An 18,614-nucleotide genomic window follows, 5' to 3' on the forward strand; every position below is an offset into this window, starting at 1 on the left:
ATTTGGAGAAACCACATGTGTACTTTCCTCAGAGTTGTGGTCAGAGTCAGAGGCCTGGTGGTCATTCTGACACATGACAAACATTAGTCTTCTGCAGCAGCGGAAAGTACAGAAAGATTATGACACAGCACAGAAAATATTTCATGCCATAATTTTCAATATAGTCCACACACTCTCTGAAGATGGCCGGCAGCTGAATGCCATCGTACAACGTTGTCCTTTTGACGGCTTCAGCCAGAGAAACGCCAAAGATAGGCCTGAAGGTGGGGGCCTCCACTGGGACTGCCTCTGCCTCTGTGGTTGGTTTCTTCTTCTTCTTCTTCTCCTTCCACTGTTTGACCACATCAGCTGCAGTCAGGTCTTTGGATTTTTTATCCTTGCTCTTGTCTTCCTTGGGGCCCTTCTCCTTCACTTTGAAGTCTTTCTCTCTCTTCTTGGAGAAGCTGGGCTTCTTGAAGACGTGGATTCCTTTGGAGCGTTTCATCTTGGACGGGCTTTCTGCTTCGTCTGCAGAGCTGTCCTCCTGGAATGCGGCGTAGCCTTCCGCTGTAAAGGCAAAGAGAAACAAATGGTTGAGGTTCTAAGGTTGATGGTTCTAAGGTGAGGATGGAAACACTCGAGACATTCGTCTCCCGTTCTTAAAAACAACTATGGCAGCGATGAAACAGGAAGAGAGAGATGTGTGAGATAGAGGGGGAGAGGGAAGAACGGGGACTTGAAAAAGAGGTCATCTCCGCTGATGAAGCATCGCTCCCATTGCACTTCACAGACTAAATATAATTTTTGTCCTCTGAGCATATATCAGGAAAAAAAATGTCAAGGACACAATTATCTGTACTGTGGGTTTCCCACAGAAGATCACTGTACTGTATATCACAACAATGCTTCAGTCACACATAACTCCCAGGGTGCATCCTGCTCTAGGAAGCCCTGATAAATCCACATCTAAAGTGGAAGAAGAACCTTTAATAGATTGTTTAATAGATTTCAGTGATAGTCAGTAAAGAAACAAGATCTTGTTCTATTTTAAGTAAATGAAAGAAAAATAATTATGTAAATTTCCCCATTGTGGGATGAATGAACAACTTCTTAATCCTAATGAATTTGCACAATCATTACTTACTCCTCTTCTCTTTTTTCTTAAACTTGTTCTTCTTCTTGCTGTGCTCTTTGTCATCATCTGAGACGTAGGCATCAGGTGCCTCGTGATGGTGGCCATCGTGAGGTGGTGACGGTTCACCAGTGCGGTACAACCCTGGAAACTTGGTCGGGCTGATTTCCTCAGAGCTCGGGCTACGTGCCACACCCCCTGGGTGTTCAGCCCTGCGCTGCTCAGCCGGACTGCTGCTGCTGGGGGGCAGGAAGCACTCAGTCATGGCTGCTGTGGCCTGGTCACTGCTCTGGCTGCGTGGACATCACCTCTCCATCACACCTGTAGTACAAGTAAATACTGTCATTGTTGTGATCATCCTAGGTGAACATCCTATGCTGTGGTTTGGGTAAAATCAACTTAATATATCAAGATTATTTAGGTTTCCCACCAAATAGAAAGCAAGTGTGTTGAAAAACAAAGTCAGTCATGCTGCAGTGTGCTGGGTTTGTCTTTTTTCAGGGTTGCAAAATTCAATGTTAGTGTGAAAAAAACAATTACACTAGTAGCTATCAGGGAGGTCATTCTGTGTGGATATATCTGTACTTCTTCAGTTTTACTTTGCTCATAGGAGCAGAAACACTTCCTGCTGCTGGACAGAATCCACCAAAACTGCAGTCTATCTCTGCCACAATACCTGTCGTTTTATACCTCCTTGTGTGTTTCAAAAAAAAGTTACAGATGTCTTTTTGTCACAGTGTCCCAAGTAAAAGTTTCAAAGTTTACTAAGACAGCTTATCCTAAAACTAATGAGTTATTTACCAATTATGCATAAGTAGAAAGAAAACCAACAAAACACACTGTGTAAACTAAATATAGAAAGTAACGAATATGATTAGATTTATGGATTAAATTTTGAATTTAAGTTAATTAACATTGTGGCCATATTTACATGGTTCACTACATGAAAAAATAAAGTGTATCAAGCCTTAGAACAACATTTAAATAAAAATATCAACACATCTGCCCTAATGTCCTGAGCTACAGTACAGAAATGTGGCTAAAGGACTTTCTGTCTGTGTGACATCATCTCTAGCTTCACGGTTTTCTTTGTACGGATAGTTTAAGGAGATAATGTAACTAAATGCAACCGCTAACATGTCCTGCCATTACTGTGAAATACTCGAGTGTCTTTCTGTACTTTCCAAGGAAGACACATTTACATATGTGGCAGTTATAAAGTAGAGGCTGTGGTCTGAATGGATGGGCCCATAATCTGACGTTACTTCAACCAGCTGCCGACCTGCTAAGCTAACTAATTAGCCCCGTAGCTCGCTCCTGGTTCAAACAACAGACTCGCCCATTTAAAAATAACATCACGGCATACAAAGTTAGTTACAGGTGCAAAGTTTCAGTAGTCATCAGGCTTATTTTGTTTAACAAGTCAAACATAAGAGACAAAAAACTTTACCAGTGTCTGTCCCGTTCGACCAATTTCAGCGATAAGCTTCCGGTTGTGTATACAAATAACACCAGTGCGCTTGCGGGTCGTCAGAAGTGCACGGTGGGAAATGTAGTTAAACAGATCCAAACGTAAGAAACTGGTGTATATCTACTACTTATACACGCGAACATTTTGAGTATTTAGTTGTCATTTACACATTATATATTTATCATGTTCACTTTGGGTCCAATTCTTTTATAATATTATAATATTGCGTTGAACTTGCCGCACCCATTTCACTGCTGGTGTACGTGACAAAATAAAAATATTGAAGTAAGCTACAGTAAATATATAATGTTAAACTCTAGTGTTTATATCTTATAAACATTCCTCGTCAATTAATAGTGCGTGTTTATTTACATTAAATCTGGGGCAATTGGAACAAATACCTTTTATTTTTTTCGAATGAAGCAGCAATATCTATATTTAGTATATTATTGTTGAATTAATTTTTTATTAACCGAGGTTCACCTACAGTACTTTTACAAACCACCAGTGGGCTCTAGTATACACCGTTGGATGCACTGGTCTGGTTTAATGGCCCGGGATGACTCTGGGCTGAATACAGATGTCTAAGCTGCAGTGGTGTTTTGATCCCAACCACCCGTTCGCTGTTAAACAAGAACAACTGTCAAACTATCTTGTGTAAGTCATCTACAGTATTCAGTGTATTTACATCTAAATTTGGAGAAACCACATGTGTACTTTCCTCAGAGTTGTGGTCAGAGTCAGAGGCCTGGTGGTCATTCTGACACATGACAAACATTAGTCTTCTGCAGCAGCGGAAAGTACAGAAAGATTATGACACAGCACAGAAAATTTAGACCCAAAAATATTAAAATCAGAAAATGAATTCTCACTTTTGTTGCTTGTAAACTACACAATTAGAAAATAATTATGTCAATGACAAAAGAAACAATCAGCTGCACAACTGGGTTTAAGTTTTAAGCATCGTAACATTCTTATGTCTGTAAGTTGTTAACTTCATGCAAGGCTGTTTACTTGTGAGGTAGTAGTTTTGTCTGCCTGAATTTAATACCTGTGCTCAATTAAACAGATCTGAAAACACTGGCATCTGATGTTTGTTGCCATCATCTGCTTCAAATCCAGAGCTGGTGTGGTAAATAAGGCCGTGATTAAAAACACACTCACCTCCACACACAACAACCTAGCTAGCCAGCTCTCACATACACCCACACAAGGCCCCACCATACTGTATTTGTGTTGTTTTGTGTGTATGTATGTATGCATATATATATATATGCATATATATATATATATGCACACATACTGTACATCGATATAGCCAACATATACAAATATTTGTTTGCATGTGACATCATATGTGACATGTGACAAAGATGACCACAAAAAATTTTAGAACCTGTGATAGTGCCCCCTGCTGCCTCTAAGGGATGCAAAGTGTTCAGAAATTGAAATGTGTGTGTAGCAGAGAGCTCAGCATCTGCACATGTTCCCATTTTCCCCTCACTTAGACCTGACAGTCAGAGAGCAGCGAGTGAACAACTGTGAGGCAGAATGGCATAATAACAACTTTGTTTCTCCAGGAAATGATGTGTTTCCTGAGTCCGTCAACACGAGGCCAAGATTACAAGCAGGACACAGGCAGCAGGGAGCACACGCGCATGAAACTTTACCAATACATTAGGTGTTTACTCACATTTGTCTAATAAAAAAATATATGACAGACCAAAGCTAATAAAAGCAAATCCATCCACAACACCAAACTTTTCTTTATTTGGCATGAGATTTGGATTTGGAAGAACGTGAATGTAAAAATACATTATTCATATACAACTCTAGTAAAAAAACAAAAACAAAAAAACACAAAAATATACAGTGAAATATAACAGCAGAATAAAAAACACTTTGCAGGAGTAGAGGGAGTCGGGTGGAGGGATATTTTACAAGACAAGCGAGGAATGCTAGCACATAGTAATTTCCTCTGCGCTCAGTCCTTTGGTACAGCCCAGACATTTGGTTCCAACATGTGTCCACACTTCAGAAGAGACAGTTCATACACTTCACAGCCTTGCTGCCGTAGTCCACGCACTCAGGGCCGATGCACTGACAGCAGGCATTGTGGAACCAGCGGTATTTGGATCCCCCCATTGACTCACAGTAAAGTTTACACTGACGGATGGACACGCAGTCGTCAAAGTAGACCACCGTGCACATGTTTTCTGTTGGGTGAAAAAAAAATTAAATGAGTCATAAACCTGTTTACCGTGGTTTCAGGGAAATGAGCAGTGATTAGCTTTAACCCTTAGCTTTTAGCTCTGAGTGAAACTACTTTGCTGCACATAAATATGATCACGTGTTCTGAGTCTGAGTTAAGCTCTGCTGGAACACTGCTGTTAGGGCATTATTAAGCAAATAGCCAAGAGAGAGACAGAAGAAAGAGCAATAATGGGAACTAGAGAACTCCAGCACATGGTCTAGATGTCAACGCAAAACTTGACTGGCTCCAACACGAGCACAAAAGATACATTTGGGCTTTTCTCAGATAAGCCAGGTGCAACCACCAACTGTGTTCCTTCATTTATGTCCAATTAGACTGGTATGAAACCAAAGAAGACTTATACACAGGTAGGTTTGTACATCTGTGCTAAGCTAAGTGGCTCTTGCTGATACCTTGAGCGTCGTAGCTGGTGTGAATGCTGTTGCCCGGCACGGACACGTTCTGGGGCTGGTTGTCCAGAGACTCCAGGAAGGACACCAGGTTCTCGTGATGCGAGAGCTCCTCGGCGACGGGGAAGGACACCACCATCATGTTGATGGGAGCGTCACCTTCTGTGAGTGCGCGGAACAGCGACGGGATGGGACGGTGCAGCTCCTCCACTGTGCTCTTGGACGTGGCTGGGGAGTCGCTGTAGTTCTTGGGGTTACACATCCCTGAATAACAGAGTGATGGGGGGGGGGCAGGTGAGGGACAGAAAATGAGTCATCTATTAAACTACACTTCACTGTATGTCAGTTTATTTTAAAGCTTTGTTATGTTATTATTATTATTAAACAATAAAAACAATTACACGAGGCCATGGGCCATGAAGGCCATGAAAACATAGGTTCAAATCCCTATGAAAATAAGTATATACGTAAATATACATACATACATACACACACACACATATATATATATATATATATAATGAGTATGAAAATTTGTGTGTTTCTATATGTAGCCCTGAGCTAGCTCACATCTTTGTTTCTGTCTCGGTTTAACAGTCGAAGACCCTCCCGGGTTAATTCCGCTCTCTCGTTGAGCTCAGTTTTGTGAAGCCACACTAGCGTCAGGAATATTTTGGACTCAGCTAGGGCCTTCGTAACACTTCATTTATTTTCCAAATACAGTAGTAATGACTTTGTCAAAGCTTTCACATCCTCACGTATCGCCTTCCTAACCAGTTTTAATGACTCCAAGTGAATTACAGCTAATGGGTAAATCATTTAATAGGAACGGACTTTGACAGAGGAATTGGATTACGGAGCCATGCTAAAAGCAGAGCCAGAGCAGCTGTTTTAGATAAAGGGTTACACATGAGTCCTCTCTGGTGCATTCTCCCTCCTCCTCCTCCTCCTCCTTCTCCCCAAATTCAAACCGTCCTCAACTCCCTCCGTGCTCCTCCGCCAAAGTGAAACACACTGATACACACATCAAAGCTGCTCACACTCAGCTCCACAAACATGTTTGGAGAGGAAACGTACTTCAGGAGGTAGTGGAGCTAGTGCTATTTTTATATACAACAGTACGTATATAATGAAAGAGAGAAATAAATCGTCAGTCAAACTAACAGGAGTGTCAGCAGCGGGCAGGTCTGAAAACTCTGCTGCTGTAACATCTGCACAGCAGAAAGCAGTCTGAGTGTCAGACGCTTGTACATGTGTTCCACATGAAAGAACGTTAATAAGGATTCCTTGTCGGTACACACAGTAATGTGTCCATCAAAGCTGACGGCGGATCCTGACAGTGTGAGGATCAGGCGGGGGCTGGGGGGTCACGGAGATGTGGTAGAATGGAAGGCATGAGGCAGCATTTATCCATGTAATACAAACCTGGTCCACGATCCTGACCTTGGTACAAAATAACTTTGGTGAGTTCAGTGGAATATAAATATTTTTGGGGATTTTTTTTTTTGCGCTTTTGACCAATTGCCCCTCAAACAAGGAGGCAAGGTCAAAGGTCATGACAGCAAATTGATAAACCCTCTCGAATCCCTTCAACTCCACTCCTTAGGCAACTTCCATGGTTTGATCTACAGGAAATTCCTTGCCAATCCCCGTCACGTTTCTCTTTCCTTTGTTCTGCGTTACAGTCCACGTCCTCTGCTCTGTCTGCCTTCACTCACGTCACACTGGTTTAATTTTAGGACAGCAGCTCTCTGCTCAAACTGATTCCGCCCTCCAACCTCAGCACCTCCTAACTGCCAAGTGCATTAAAGCCACAAACTAATTTTCTTAGACAGTGAGAGAGTGCAGAGCGGCACAAACAACCAGGCTCATATAGACACAAAATCTCTTTCGTCCTCTTCTTGATTTAATTTTTTTCTTGTTTACCCAAAATCAATCATTTTTTTAATCCCACTTTTTTATCTATCTGTGGACCACTTTGTGAACTCTTTCTGTGAAAAGAGCTGTAAAAATAAACTTTTACTCTTTTTACTCTACTAAACATTCTAGCAATAACAATATTGGTTTAAAATTCAAAATGCAAATATTGAAAAGATTTACTGAAAAAATTCTAAATGTGTCAATTGTATAAAATAATAAAAGGATTTAACAAAAGTGATCAGAAGTATTAAAAAACAAAACAGTTTTGATGCAAAAGTCCTGGCATTGATACAACAACTCCAGCCTCCAGACGTGGCTTGTAATTAACCATCTGTTCAAATGTGCTCAGTTACAGCACGTCAGTATGAGTGGGACTGAATCAAAACTGCTAAGTGCAAATTAAAACCAACAGGTTCCTGCACTCACCCACGCAGTCGCAGCACTCCTCCCACAGGTTACCCAGACACAGCATGCACTCTTTACAACAGGAACAGTTCCCGTCAGTTGGACGACACTGGCACAGCTCCTGTAACACAACACAGAAGAACACAAAAGAACGGTGAAACACACAACACAGCAAAAAGTCACTTATTATTATTATTTATGATTCTCTATTCTTTCTATAAACATAATACACAGAGCATGGAGCAAATATAGGACCAGGAACACTCAAAAGATCTTAAGACTGGGTGATTTAAATAATGAGTGCTTTGTTATGAATTAGTGGTGAGACAAAGTGTGATATTAGACAGAAAGAAAGAAAATAATATCACACTTTCTATTTCACCACTAAAACTTCCCTATTTCATAAAAAAAACACTTATTTATATTATTTAAATCACACATTCTTGTCAATGGAATTGTACATTTCAATGTTTTATTTTATTTTAAAGTATTATCTTGTCTTGTTGTCGAAAGACCAAAATCTATGTATGTATGGAAGACGGAACAAAACCAGAACCGGTTAAAAAGATTAAATAATTTTGAACAGATTTCAATTAAAATTTTGGTTAAAATGCTGACCTGGGCCCCAACTTTGAAAACCATTCAAAATGATAAAATCTGGCTAAGAACTTTTTGGATTTACCCAGTATGTGAGCAATAAAGAAACAGTTTATGTTCCGGTTCTAATCACTTCAGAATAAGCTCTAGACTTGGCTAGAATTAAAAAATACAGATGTTGTCATTTTATTTTACAGCTCGTGGATCATTCACCATGTCAATAAAATACAGACCTACTTTGTTTTCATTCCAATTACACTGGGAAAGTTACACAATAAGAGACACAGGTGTAGAACTGTTATGATGGGACCGTGAACAGGAACAGGAGCCAACATGTTGGAGGGACCAACAGAGCGACCGCCTGTTTGCTTCAGGTACAGTAACTACCACACTGATCGTTACAGTACGCTGCACCACTGCTATTCCTGCAAGTGTGTTATTGTGTCCACAGAAGAGAGTGCGTGATAAATGCAGAAAATAAAAAAAAAGTGGAGACGACCTGTGCTCAGCAGGTCCTAACACGCTCAGGTTTGGTTTCAATCTTCAAATGATTTTTCGCAACTTGGCCGAGAGCAAACGTAATAAATTGAACCGAAATGGCTGTAGAAAAATTAAAGATTTAGTCATTGAAAATGTCTTCTACATCAAATGAACAAACCAATCTCAAGTGATGTAGTTCTTCAAACTAAAGAAATAACTTGTGATGTAATTACTAATCCATTTTAAATAAAAATCAAAAACATTACGTTATATGTATATGATGCATCACAACTTATTAAAATAATTTTCGCTAATGCTAACAATTGTTAATTATGATAGAACTTATACAGAAAAATGAGAAAAAATGTTCAGGACTGTGACAGCACAAAAAAATTTATATATATAATCTTCCATTGCTGGTCAAGGCCAAACCAATAATGAAGTCCACATGTATTGGATAAAACTATATATATATAAATGAATACATGCAGCCTAATTCAAGTCAGTAAAAACAATAGATATTGATTTTATCTGAATGTGGACTTTTACTTATCTGTTCAGAAAATCACGTGTTTATCACACAGAAATACAGACGTCATTGTTCCAGTAAGTACAGCCTGGTTTTTTTTTTTTTTTCTAGTCCACTTTTTTTCTATGAACTTGAATGAGAATATAAATCCATTTCACTTCATTTATTGTGTTCAAACACAGCTAGGACTCCAATAAACATCAGCTGCTTTTGATTAAAGGATGGTCATATTTCTTGCAAAAACCTTTTATAGGCAGAGGGTAATACAAAACACACACACACACACACACACAGACAAGTACAGACTTTTTTTTTTTTTTACAGAGTACAGCTCGTCTCTGGGGACAAAGGGAAACAGAATTGAAATGTGTGGCTGGGATTAAGAAGTGGGTGAAGCTGCCAGAGGAGCTCCTCTTTCCCCCGTCTGCACAGGGAGCACATTCCTCCAAGTCAAGGTCACTGCTGTGATAGAGGAGGCAGTGGGGGAGAAACAGGAGGGGGCAGGCTAAAGAAAACACCTGGAGAACAGAACATGGCTGCACCCCCCTCCGAACAACACACTCTTGGCCCCTTTCCCATTCATTTCCCCCCCCGCTCTAACAATCTCCCTTTCTTTCTCTACTTTTTTCCCCTGGTTTTTGTCCAACTCGTCTTTTATATCTGAGCAGAAATCATCGCCAACACATAAACAGACGTGGTCATGATAAAAGACTCTCTGGTGACTAAGCACTGAGTGATTGCGAAACCACACACACACACACACACGACCCCCTCCCCAAAACTTCTGATCAATGTTGGACCCCCAGAGTAACTGGCTCTCATGGTGGTAGGTGGGTCACATAACAATCATATCAATCAATTGTTAGCAGAAGAACAATCAGTAGCCATAATTTAGATATTTTTAATTTAGTGCATTTAGTGCTTATAGGATTTCCTTTTGTGGACATGATTTAATAATGACAAAAGAGGGAATTAATATTTTTTTTGTCTTGTAGAAAAGAAAGGATGTTGCTGTGTGTTGTTTTTACAGCCAAAAATGCCTGGCACTACCGAGTGTGAACTTGACCTACTTCACATGGTTCATTAGTGAAAAAAGGGTCGAGAACCAATGTTCTACAGTTTGTCAAGTACATCTGTTTGTAAATGTTTTGATGTTTGGCACCAAAGTTAACAGAGAAAATGGCTGTTTTTGGCCTAATGGGACACAGACACTGCTGGTCTACTGCTGCCATCTCATCTGCCATCAAACGAGTGTCGCTGTGGTAAAAAAGGATTTTAAACAGTCTAGTCACAAACTAACAAACATATTATCATCTGTGAACTTGTGTTTCATGTCGTGAACAGTTTACTGAAACACACAAACTTCAGTTTTCTCCAGAAACGACAGCCAAACAAACAAAATCATTATTGAACACTGTGGGTTGTAACTGTAGGGGGCTGAAGGGGGGAGGAGGGGGAGCTGCCACCATTAATATGTGACCCATCTTATGAGTGCACTTAATTATAAGTCTTGAACATGCTGGTATTTTAATTAGCTGCAGTAAATCACTCATTAACATTACTAATGGCTCCGCAGCAAAGCAGAGACGTGAGGAAACGGCCTGACTGTAAATACAGCAGCCACCAGTTTATGTTTGGTACAACATGATTACAAACAAGTTTTGCTGTGGTTAGCGTAGCAACACAACATGCTCAGTAGCATTAGCTCTTACGATGCTTCCATTAGCACTGCTGGGTTTTCTCTTCGATTTTAGGTCACTTCACTCAATTTCAAATTTCAAAGTATAACAAGAGGACGAGAGTAGGTAAAGGCATAATTAGAATGTATTTATTATTTCATTCCTGAAAAAAAACCACTATCAATAGATGGATGAGGTTAATTTTATTCCTTCTTTTACATGTGGGTGTGGGTTTAAATCCCAAATACTGCCTTGTGTTTGTTACTGGGGTTCATTCCAGAGTTGTGTGTATCAATATGACCAACGACAAATCCTACAAATAACCACATACATGTTATTACCCATTAGGATTTGACCAGTAAATTGAGGTAACCTAATCCCAGTCCATTTGCATGCTAACATTTAGTTATCACTGCTAAATTATACAACAACATTGCCAGAAATCTTTTTTTCTGTAGAATCGTACCAGCAACCTTAAATTATTGTAAAACATAAGGCTTGTTAAGGCTCTACATTGATTGGCTGTTAAGAGGCAGATGAGACAATCAATGGGCAGGATGTAGATCATGTTTTACCAAACAATGAACTCAGGAAGGGGTCAAAGTTTGTCATGTGCATAACATGGGCTGCAGAGGAAAAACCACCAGGATCCTTCAAACCTCAAACGCAGGGAGGCAAATGGGCAGTGGGGGAGAAAGTGAACATGTAGAGCAACTGCCACTGCTGCTGTGGGTTCACTTTGAAATCTTCCCACCCTTTGGAACAGTCCCGCCCAGACTGAGTGAATCTGAGTGTTCATGACTGTATGTTTCCATCAAACTGTCCCCCCTACACACACACACACACACACACACACCTCCTCCTGACCTGGACCTCAGTCCCTCCCCTCTTTCTCTGATGTTGACCCGCTCTAAGGGATCGGGGAGAATTTAGACAAATGACCTAAGATGGCAGCGGAGCGAGCTTTGGACAGCAGACCCCACTAATCACAGGCACCATGGAGGTTCCACAAAGCAGCCAGAGGCTGAAAAGTTTCCCCTTCATGGCCCAGGCACCAGGCCTCTCGCCTATTTAGCTCCAGAGTTAGCAGTGAGAGACCCAGCAGTGATTCATCAGACGACAGAAACCACCAAGAAGTAAAGAAGAGAGCGGGAGCAGAGCCGCAGATGTTCTGTTGATAGCAGCATGTTTGAATTTTTTTCCCCACGTAAATTGAAGCAGATGTTGCTCATTTGTTGGCAACAAGTGAGAGCCAAACAGGCAAGAAATATTAACGGCTATAATCAGTTACCGTGGTAACTGTAATAGATGTGTGATATATGTGAACAATTAAACCTTTCTGACCAACCTGCTTCTACTTCTGCCTTTTCTAAACTTGCAGACTGAGGCTGTAAAATCCTGATGTCAGGTATAATGACCTCTGAGGTTAAATACAGACCTTTAAAAGATGTTAATTGCAAGGGAGGGGCTACTAAACACACACACACACACAGACTCTCTCTTTCTCACACACACACAGATGCAGCAGCAAATGTAATGTGACAGGCAGTGGAAAAACAGGTCGTTAGCTTCTTCATCTTTTCCTAAAATTCAGAGGAAAAATAAAACATGACAACCAACTGGTACCGCCCCGCATCCTGTCAACCAATGGGCCGCAGACATGAGGGAAAACGTGACACAGAGGAGAAAAAGTAGAGCCAGGAGAAGTTGACCAGAAACTGAATCAAAGATTTATATTGCAACATCTGCAGCTACAGCCCCTGGGCTTGAAAATGAATGCAGCGTCAGGTGGCAGGAGACCAGGTGTGTGAATGAAGGACTGCAGCTCCATTTTGGAGAAAAATAAAAAGCCCTTCTTCTCAAATGTCCTTCAGCTTATCAGAGGAATGTATCTGCATTCTTCACCACAGATTCCATCTTTGTCCACAGGTCCAGGCATCAGCCTGGCTTCGCGCTCAGACTTAATTTGGATTTTAATATCGACTTCCAGGTATTATTTTTTTTTATTTCTCCCTGTGCATCCTGTTTGAATAAACTCTGCCTTGTCACTGGTCACAGCAGAAGAAGAGTCGGTATTTATGCACGGCTGCTGTAGAAATGCATCGTTTGTACGTCAAATGAACCATTTTTATTCTAAGGGCAACGTGTCTGCAAACAGCAGGGAGCGCTACACTTACTGACTCCACGAACGGACAAGGTCTATTATTATGAGGAATTGCATAATCATCTCAGACTACACTTCTGCAGTTTGTCTCACAAAAATCTGGCCTTAAATGGAGATTGTGAGAAAACGGGAGAGAGCGAGGGAGAGAGAGAAAGGGAGAGAGAGCATGTGTGTGACTGCAGGTGTAGCCCATGGAAACAATCACAACATTAGCAATGAATAACATACTTAATACTTCACTTTATTCCTGCCGCCTGTGTCTTTTTGTCCTGTGTACTTTAACTATGCACAGCCTGAAGAAACACAGCTGTTTAGAACTTCTCCTTTTGCTCTGCTCCTACCTAAACGCCAAGTCGAGGATTTTCAGGGAGTACGTGAACAAAGTACAGAGAATTTACTAAAGTACTGAGCCTGAAAGGGGATAGGACCAGAGGCCGTGAAGCTGTGACAGATGAACACGTCAGTGTCACAGTGTAGGGCTTTCCACTTGTTGGTTCCAGGAGAATAATGCAGCGTCTGGTGTTTTTTTGTATTCTCCTCCCCAACACTCAGAGCAGACCTGGTGAGGAGCAGCAGGAGCAACGAGTATAAATAAACAATTCTGAGGAGTTATTGAAGGCTGCTCCTTCATTAGTTTATCCTTGTGAGTATTAAACATTTACACAGCACGTGTCAGTAATCAGGGAAGCTACTCCAGGGCAGCTTCACCTCCCCCACCCAGGACTGAGTGCAGTGTAGGTTTTGCATCATTTGAAATGTCAATGTCAACGTCGAATGCACAGCCACCAGAGTTGTTCCTTCCTGGAGTTTTACTCTATAAAATGTATCCAAAAACACGTGACCAGGTGATACATTACATACCCAGTGGTTCCCAAAGGGGGGGCAGGGGGGGGGGCAGGACAGTCACAGGAGACGCAGAGCCATTACCGGGGGAGGTGTGAAGTTCAAATGCAACCACACATGACAAAGTGATAAATAAATTCTCAGTGCTTTCCAAAAAGGGGGCGGGACATTCTCAGGGGACGCAGAGCCAATTCGGGGCAGGGGGGGGGTGCTTTTAACCGACGTTTATTGGTGTTGACGCAATAGCTGTGAATATGTTGATGTTGGGAGTGGGGGCACGAATTGTGTTGTCTACAACTGGGGGGCGCTGCAGAAATTAGTTGGAAACCACTGGTGTGGGGTTCGAGTTTTTGTGTACGATAAACATTTCTCTAAGATGATGAAACTGAACGTCGGTTCTTCTTACCTGTATCAGGCACTTGCTGACGTCGCTGGCACACAGGGCTTTGTTACAGCCCGAGCTGGAGGATAGCGCTGACAGAAGGAAGAGGAGAGTGACGGTGGCGGCTGCAGAGAGGGTCAGCTGACCAGGCCTCATCGCGATGGATCACCAGCACCACACTGGAAGTTCTTACATCAGGGTAAGAACACAGGACAGGAAGTGAGGTTCAGGGGTCGAGAGAGACACAGAGAGAGAGAACCTTTAGACTGCTGAACTGGGAAATAGAGCCGTGCACATTAAACCAATTTATTTAGTCCATACAGAAAGTACAATAATACCAGTTTATTAAATATATAAATATATACTGGTCATCGTTGGAGTTGCAGGTGGTGCTGGTGTCATTCTCAGCAGTAATCAGGTGAGGGTGGACAGTTCATCTGTCCATCACAAGACCACCACTGAGACCACCAACAATTCACACTTACACCTATGGTGTATTATGGGTGTCCAAAAAAAAATTTTTTTTTTTGGTACTGCATGTGGAAACCACAGTACCTGCAGCCATGACCTTGAAACAATGCTATCTGACCTATCCTTCGACCAATCACTGAGTGCAAATGTGACCAGGTTATTGGAACATAAACATCATTATACTTTAGTATTTTTAAGCAGTACACATATTCACTTTACGAGCATTGTGTAAACACAAAATACGAAGATTCAAATGTAAAACTGTGCCATATGTCTGCATTCATTTTAAAGATGGTGCATTGTCAGATCACCATTAATATAATTTAATAGTTGTAGTCATTGACATGTATTGGGCTACTCGACTAAACGGTGACAAAATGACAATTAAATGAAAACAACTTTGAAATTGATTGGCTTTGGTTTTCTGTACAACGCCGGGAGTCAACGAAACAATGATCAACACTTTCCACTAAATATTCCTCAAATGAGTCGACTTTGACAGTAATCGTTGAATGCAGCCCTAACGAACACACACGTAGACATGTGGCTAAAGTCAGCTCCCCATCTACAGACCACATTTATCTCCTCCATCTGTACCTTGTGCTGTATTTTCACAGTGAAAACATGAGCTACTCTTCTGACTCCGTCACCATCGTCTCTCTGCTTCACCTTTTTCCTCATCGCCAAAACCCAAAACTTTACGGCGCTCCAACAGGAGCAGAGAAAACCAAAGTGCGACGCCAGGATGGCAGGAGAAACTCACCACAATGATGGAAACAACTTCACGACTTGTCCCTTTTCTCCTCGAGGCACCGAGTTTGTTTTTCTCTTTGAACTTATCCAGGATGGTGTTCAGCTGCAGCTCCACTGTCCTCTGTGTCCACAGGGCGTCTCTGTCTCTGTGTCTCACTCTCTGCGCAGCACAAAGCGACAGGCAGTCGGGCGCCTTAAAGGCACACACTCCATTTTCTCCTGTGTGTGCATGTGTGTGTGTGAGGAGGAAAACGCCGTGGATACCAGTCTCACACACTTCCACACATGTGCAGTGTCTTTCCCTGTGACACTGCGGCTTCGAGCCACGCGTGTGGTCACTTCACGTGCTGCGGTCACATACGCTTTCCATCAGACTTTTTCTGCGTAAAAAAGTTTTATGCATCAAAGGTCCCCGATCAGAGGGAGAATGCAAACTGTTTTCTTGCATCAAAGGTCGGCAGCGTTTTAATCCCTGTTTATTCCCAGGACCCTGATCAGAGGGAGAATGCAAACTGTTTTCTTTCACTCACATGTCCCCACCACCTCCAGCCTGTTAAACGGCCTTTGTCTGCAGCCTTATCAGCCGCCTGCAATGCATTAGGAAAGACAGGGGCGTTTCGGAAGCTGTGGAGCGGACTTCCCGCAGAGACGCGTCTTTAGGGACAGTGTTGCCAGATCTTAAAAGTAAAAGGTTACGCCTCAGACTACAGTTATAATATTTTGATGAAAATTGTCGCACACACTTAATTTACACCGTGACGTAGATAGGACCAATCTCCTCCAATAACACATTTTCTAACCTATAAGACGTTTTCGCATAACGTAATTGTTACGTCATTACGTCATGCGTTGAATTTCTAACTCGAACGGGTTGCAAATACATCACATCCACCAAAGAGTAAAATCCGTCAGTAAATTCAATACTAAAGTTGTGTTCAGTTTTAGCTGAACACAACTTTAGTATTGAATTTAGTATTGAATATTGTATTAGTATTAAATTTAGTATTGAATATTGTAACAAAGTCGTGGCTTCTTCAGTGCTAATGCTAACGCCACAGTGGAATAAAGAACATCTACATTTTGTTCAGATGAAGACAACAGTCACTGGATGCTTAATTCAACCACACAATAATACTCGGGAAACACCACTTTAACTCATCTGGCCTCCTGCCATAACCACCTGCAACACACACACAAATCCAAGGTTCCAGGTCACTGTTGACCTACAAGGATACACATTGCACAGCGACAAGTTCATCTTACGTGATCCATGATCAGAGGCATGGCACTGAGTCATTTCAACAACATCAGTCCACGTCTTGGATTCCAAAACAAATAATTTCAGTTTTGTTGTACCCCCGTGTTACAGTGACAATAAAGACTATTCTATTCTATCTGGGCGGCTGACGTAGAGCCTTAAACAGCCTCACACAGTCAGCTTTGAACTAAGCAAACTGCGCTCATCTCTCTTCAAGGCCTTAAAGTCACAGACAGTCAAGTCACTTAGCTTTATTGGACTGCAATCTGTCAACATTCAAAAGTAACACAAAACCATCACAGACAGTTGGTTTCAAGCTGTACCACTCATTTCTCCTAAGATGTACTTCAAATATTCTTAAGTCTATTTCCGTATAAGTACAAAAGTCAGTGGACTCACATTACAAGGTCTGTAGTGTGGACAGACTGACCAACACGCCTTGACTGAAGGAAAATGTCTCTGTAAATAAATGAACAAGTGGACACACTCAAAGTAACCACAGCTACTACTGTGTGGTTTTTGGTATATCTTCTTATAACCACCAGCAAATAGTCAATGTTTACTCCAGTTTACACATCCTTGTATTACAAACTATCAATAAATATCTTCAAATATATTTCTGTTGTTCTACTTTGGTCTCAATCACAAATGACTGAAGGATCACCTCACAATTCCATACATATATAAACAATAACTTTTTGTTGTTGTTGTTGACTTCCTTTAGGCAACTGGACATGACATTTGCATTCAACAGAAGAGGTGGGCTAAGACACAACCTATCACCCACACACTGAAACCATTCTGATGAGGATTACAACGACCCATCAGACTCCTAATGACTGTTAACACTTCCCCAGATGACCCTGACGGCCCACCCGACAGGAAGGACCTGAAATCATCATTCTGATGACTTATAACTTTTCTCAACAACTGTCATCACATCAATCATTTACAGAAGAGTTCTCACCTTGTTGTCCTTTGAGGCACTGATGAACATGGTGAGGTCCACAGACGTCTGGATGTCGTTGATGTGCCTGCTGTGCTCCTCAGCTTTCTTCAGGACTTCCTGGAATATTGACAAACAGAAATGTTCCTCATTATCACAAGCTCTACAAAGATGCTGTCTCTCTGTGATTATTTCCTTTAGTATTTCATTTCTATAATACTGTGTGCTAACTATTTCTTTAGCAGTAATCAGGATTACATACCGATCTGTGAATCTCTCAGGTCGAACGGGTTCATGAAACACTGACAGCCCATCTGCTTGTCTGTGGGAAACATGATGATGTTGCCGCTGACATCGAACCCACGTGTTCTGACAGGAGACATTAAAAAAGGGACACAGAGCAGAAATTAAACACCAAATACACTTGACAGGAAATTATCACGTCTGCTGGAACTGCCTATATAGCTAACTGTTTATTTAATTTCATTATTTAACTACTCAACTATTTACACTGTGCATCTTCTTCTTCTTTTTCTTTCGGCTTTGTCCCTTTTTTTTCAGGGGTTGCCACAGCAAATCATTGATTTCCATCTCTCCCTGTTCTCTGCATCTTCTATTCTGACTCCAACTATCTGCATGTCCTCCCTCATGTCCTCCTTTGTGTGGCTCATTTGACATTTTACTGGAGTAATAGATTATTACAGTATTTACTGTTCTTAACTATCATTATAATGTTAATGTCACATTTATTTCCTCAGAGAACAAGCAATAAAGTTCAGTTATTTTGAGGTTTACTGCACTTTTATGTTAAAACTCTTATTTGTTCCTTACGTTTTTCTTGGAAGAACTTTATTTCCTTTATTTCAGCCTCGTGACTTTCTTTTATTTGTGCATTACACATTGTCTGATGTGTTTGCGTGTAATAGCAAAGAGAAACACAC

General features: G+C 41.3%; 1 protein-coding gene across 1 annotated transcript; it reads right to left on the bottom strand.

Moving 5' to 3' along the window:
- Positions 1-4,328: 4,328 nt before the first annotated feature.
- On the bottom strand, positions 4,329-15,637 carry twsg1a (twisted gastrulation BMP signaling modulator 1a). Its single transcript, XM_008334644.3, has 5 exons — positions 15,480-15,637; positions 14,270-14,433; positions 7,593-7,692; positions 5,250-5,510; positions 4,329-4,798 (listed from the first exon to the last, which is right to left on the bottom strand). The coding sequence occupies exons 2-5, from the start codon at positions 14,399-14,401 to the stop codon at positions 4,617-4,619; spliced, it is 675 nt and encodes a 224-aa protein (XP_008332866.1). The 5' UTR covers positions 14,402-14,433; positions 15,480-15,637; the 3' UTR covers positions 4,329-4,616.
- Between the last annotated feature and the right edge of the window lie 2,977 nt (positions 15,638-18,614).

Source organism: Cynoglossus semilaevis, chromosome 20 (genome assembly GCF_000523025.1).
Source record: "Cynoglossus semilaevis isolate Cse_v1.0 chromosome 20, Cse_v1.0, whole genome shotgun sequence".
Taxonomy (NCBI): domain Eukaryota; kingdom Metazoa; phylum Chordata; class Actinopteri; order Pleuronectiformes; family Cynoglossidae; genus Cynoglossus; species Cynoglossus semilaevis.

What these genes read in the sequence shown, in the direction of transcription:
- twsg1a (XM_008334644.3), bottom strand. Translation starts at nt 14,401, where the DNA reads ATGAGGCCTGGTCAGCTGACCCTCTCTGCAGCCGCCACCGTCACTCTC. An exon ending in TCAGCAAGTGCCTGATACAG is followed by an intron (nt 7,693 to 14,269) that starts GTAAGAAGAACC and finishes GTTGTGTTACAG; the next exon opens with GAGCTGTGCCAGTGTCGTCC. An exon ending in CACCAGCTACGACGCTCAAG is followed by an intron (nt 4,799 to 5,249) that starts GTATCAGCAAGA and finishes TTCACCCAACAG; the next exon opens with AAAACATGTGCACGGTGGTC.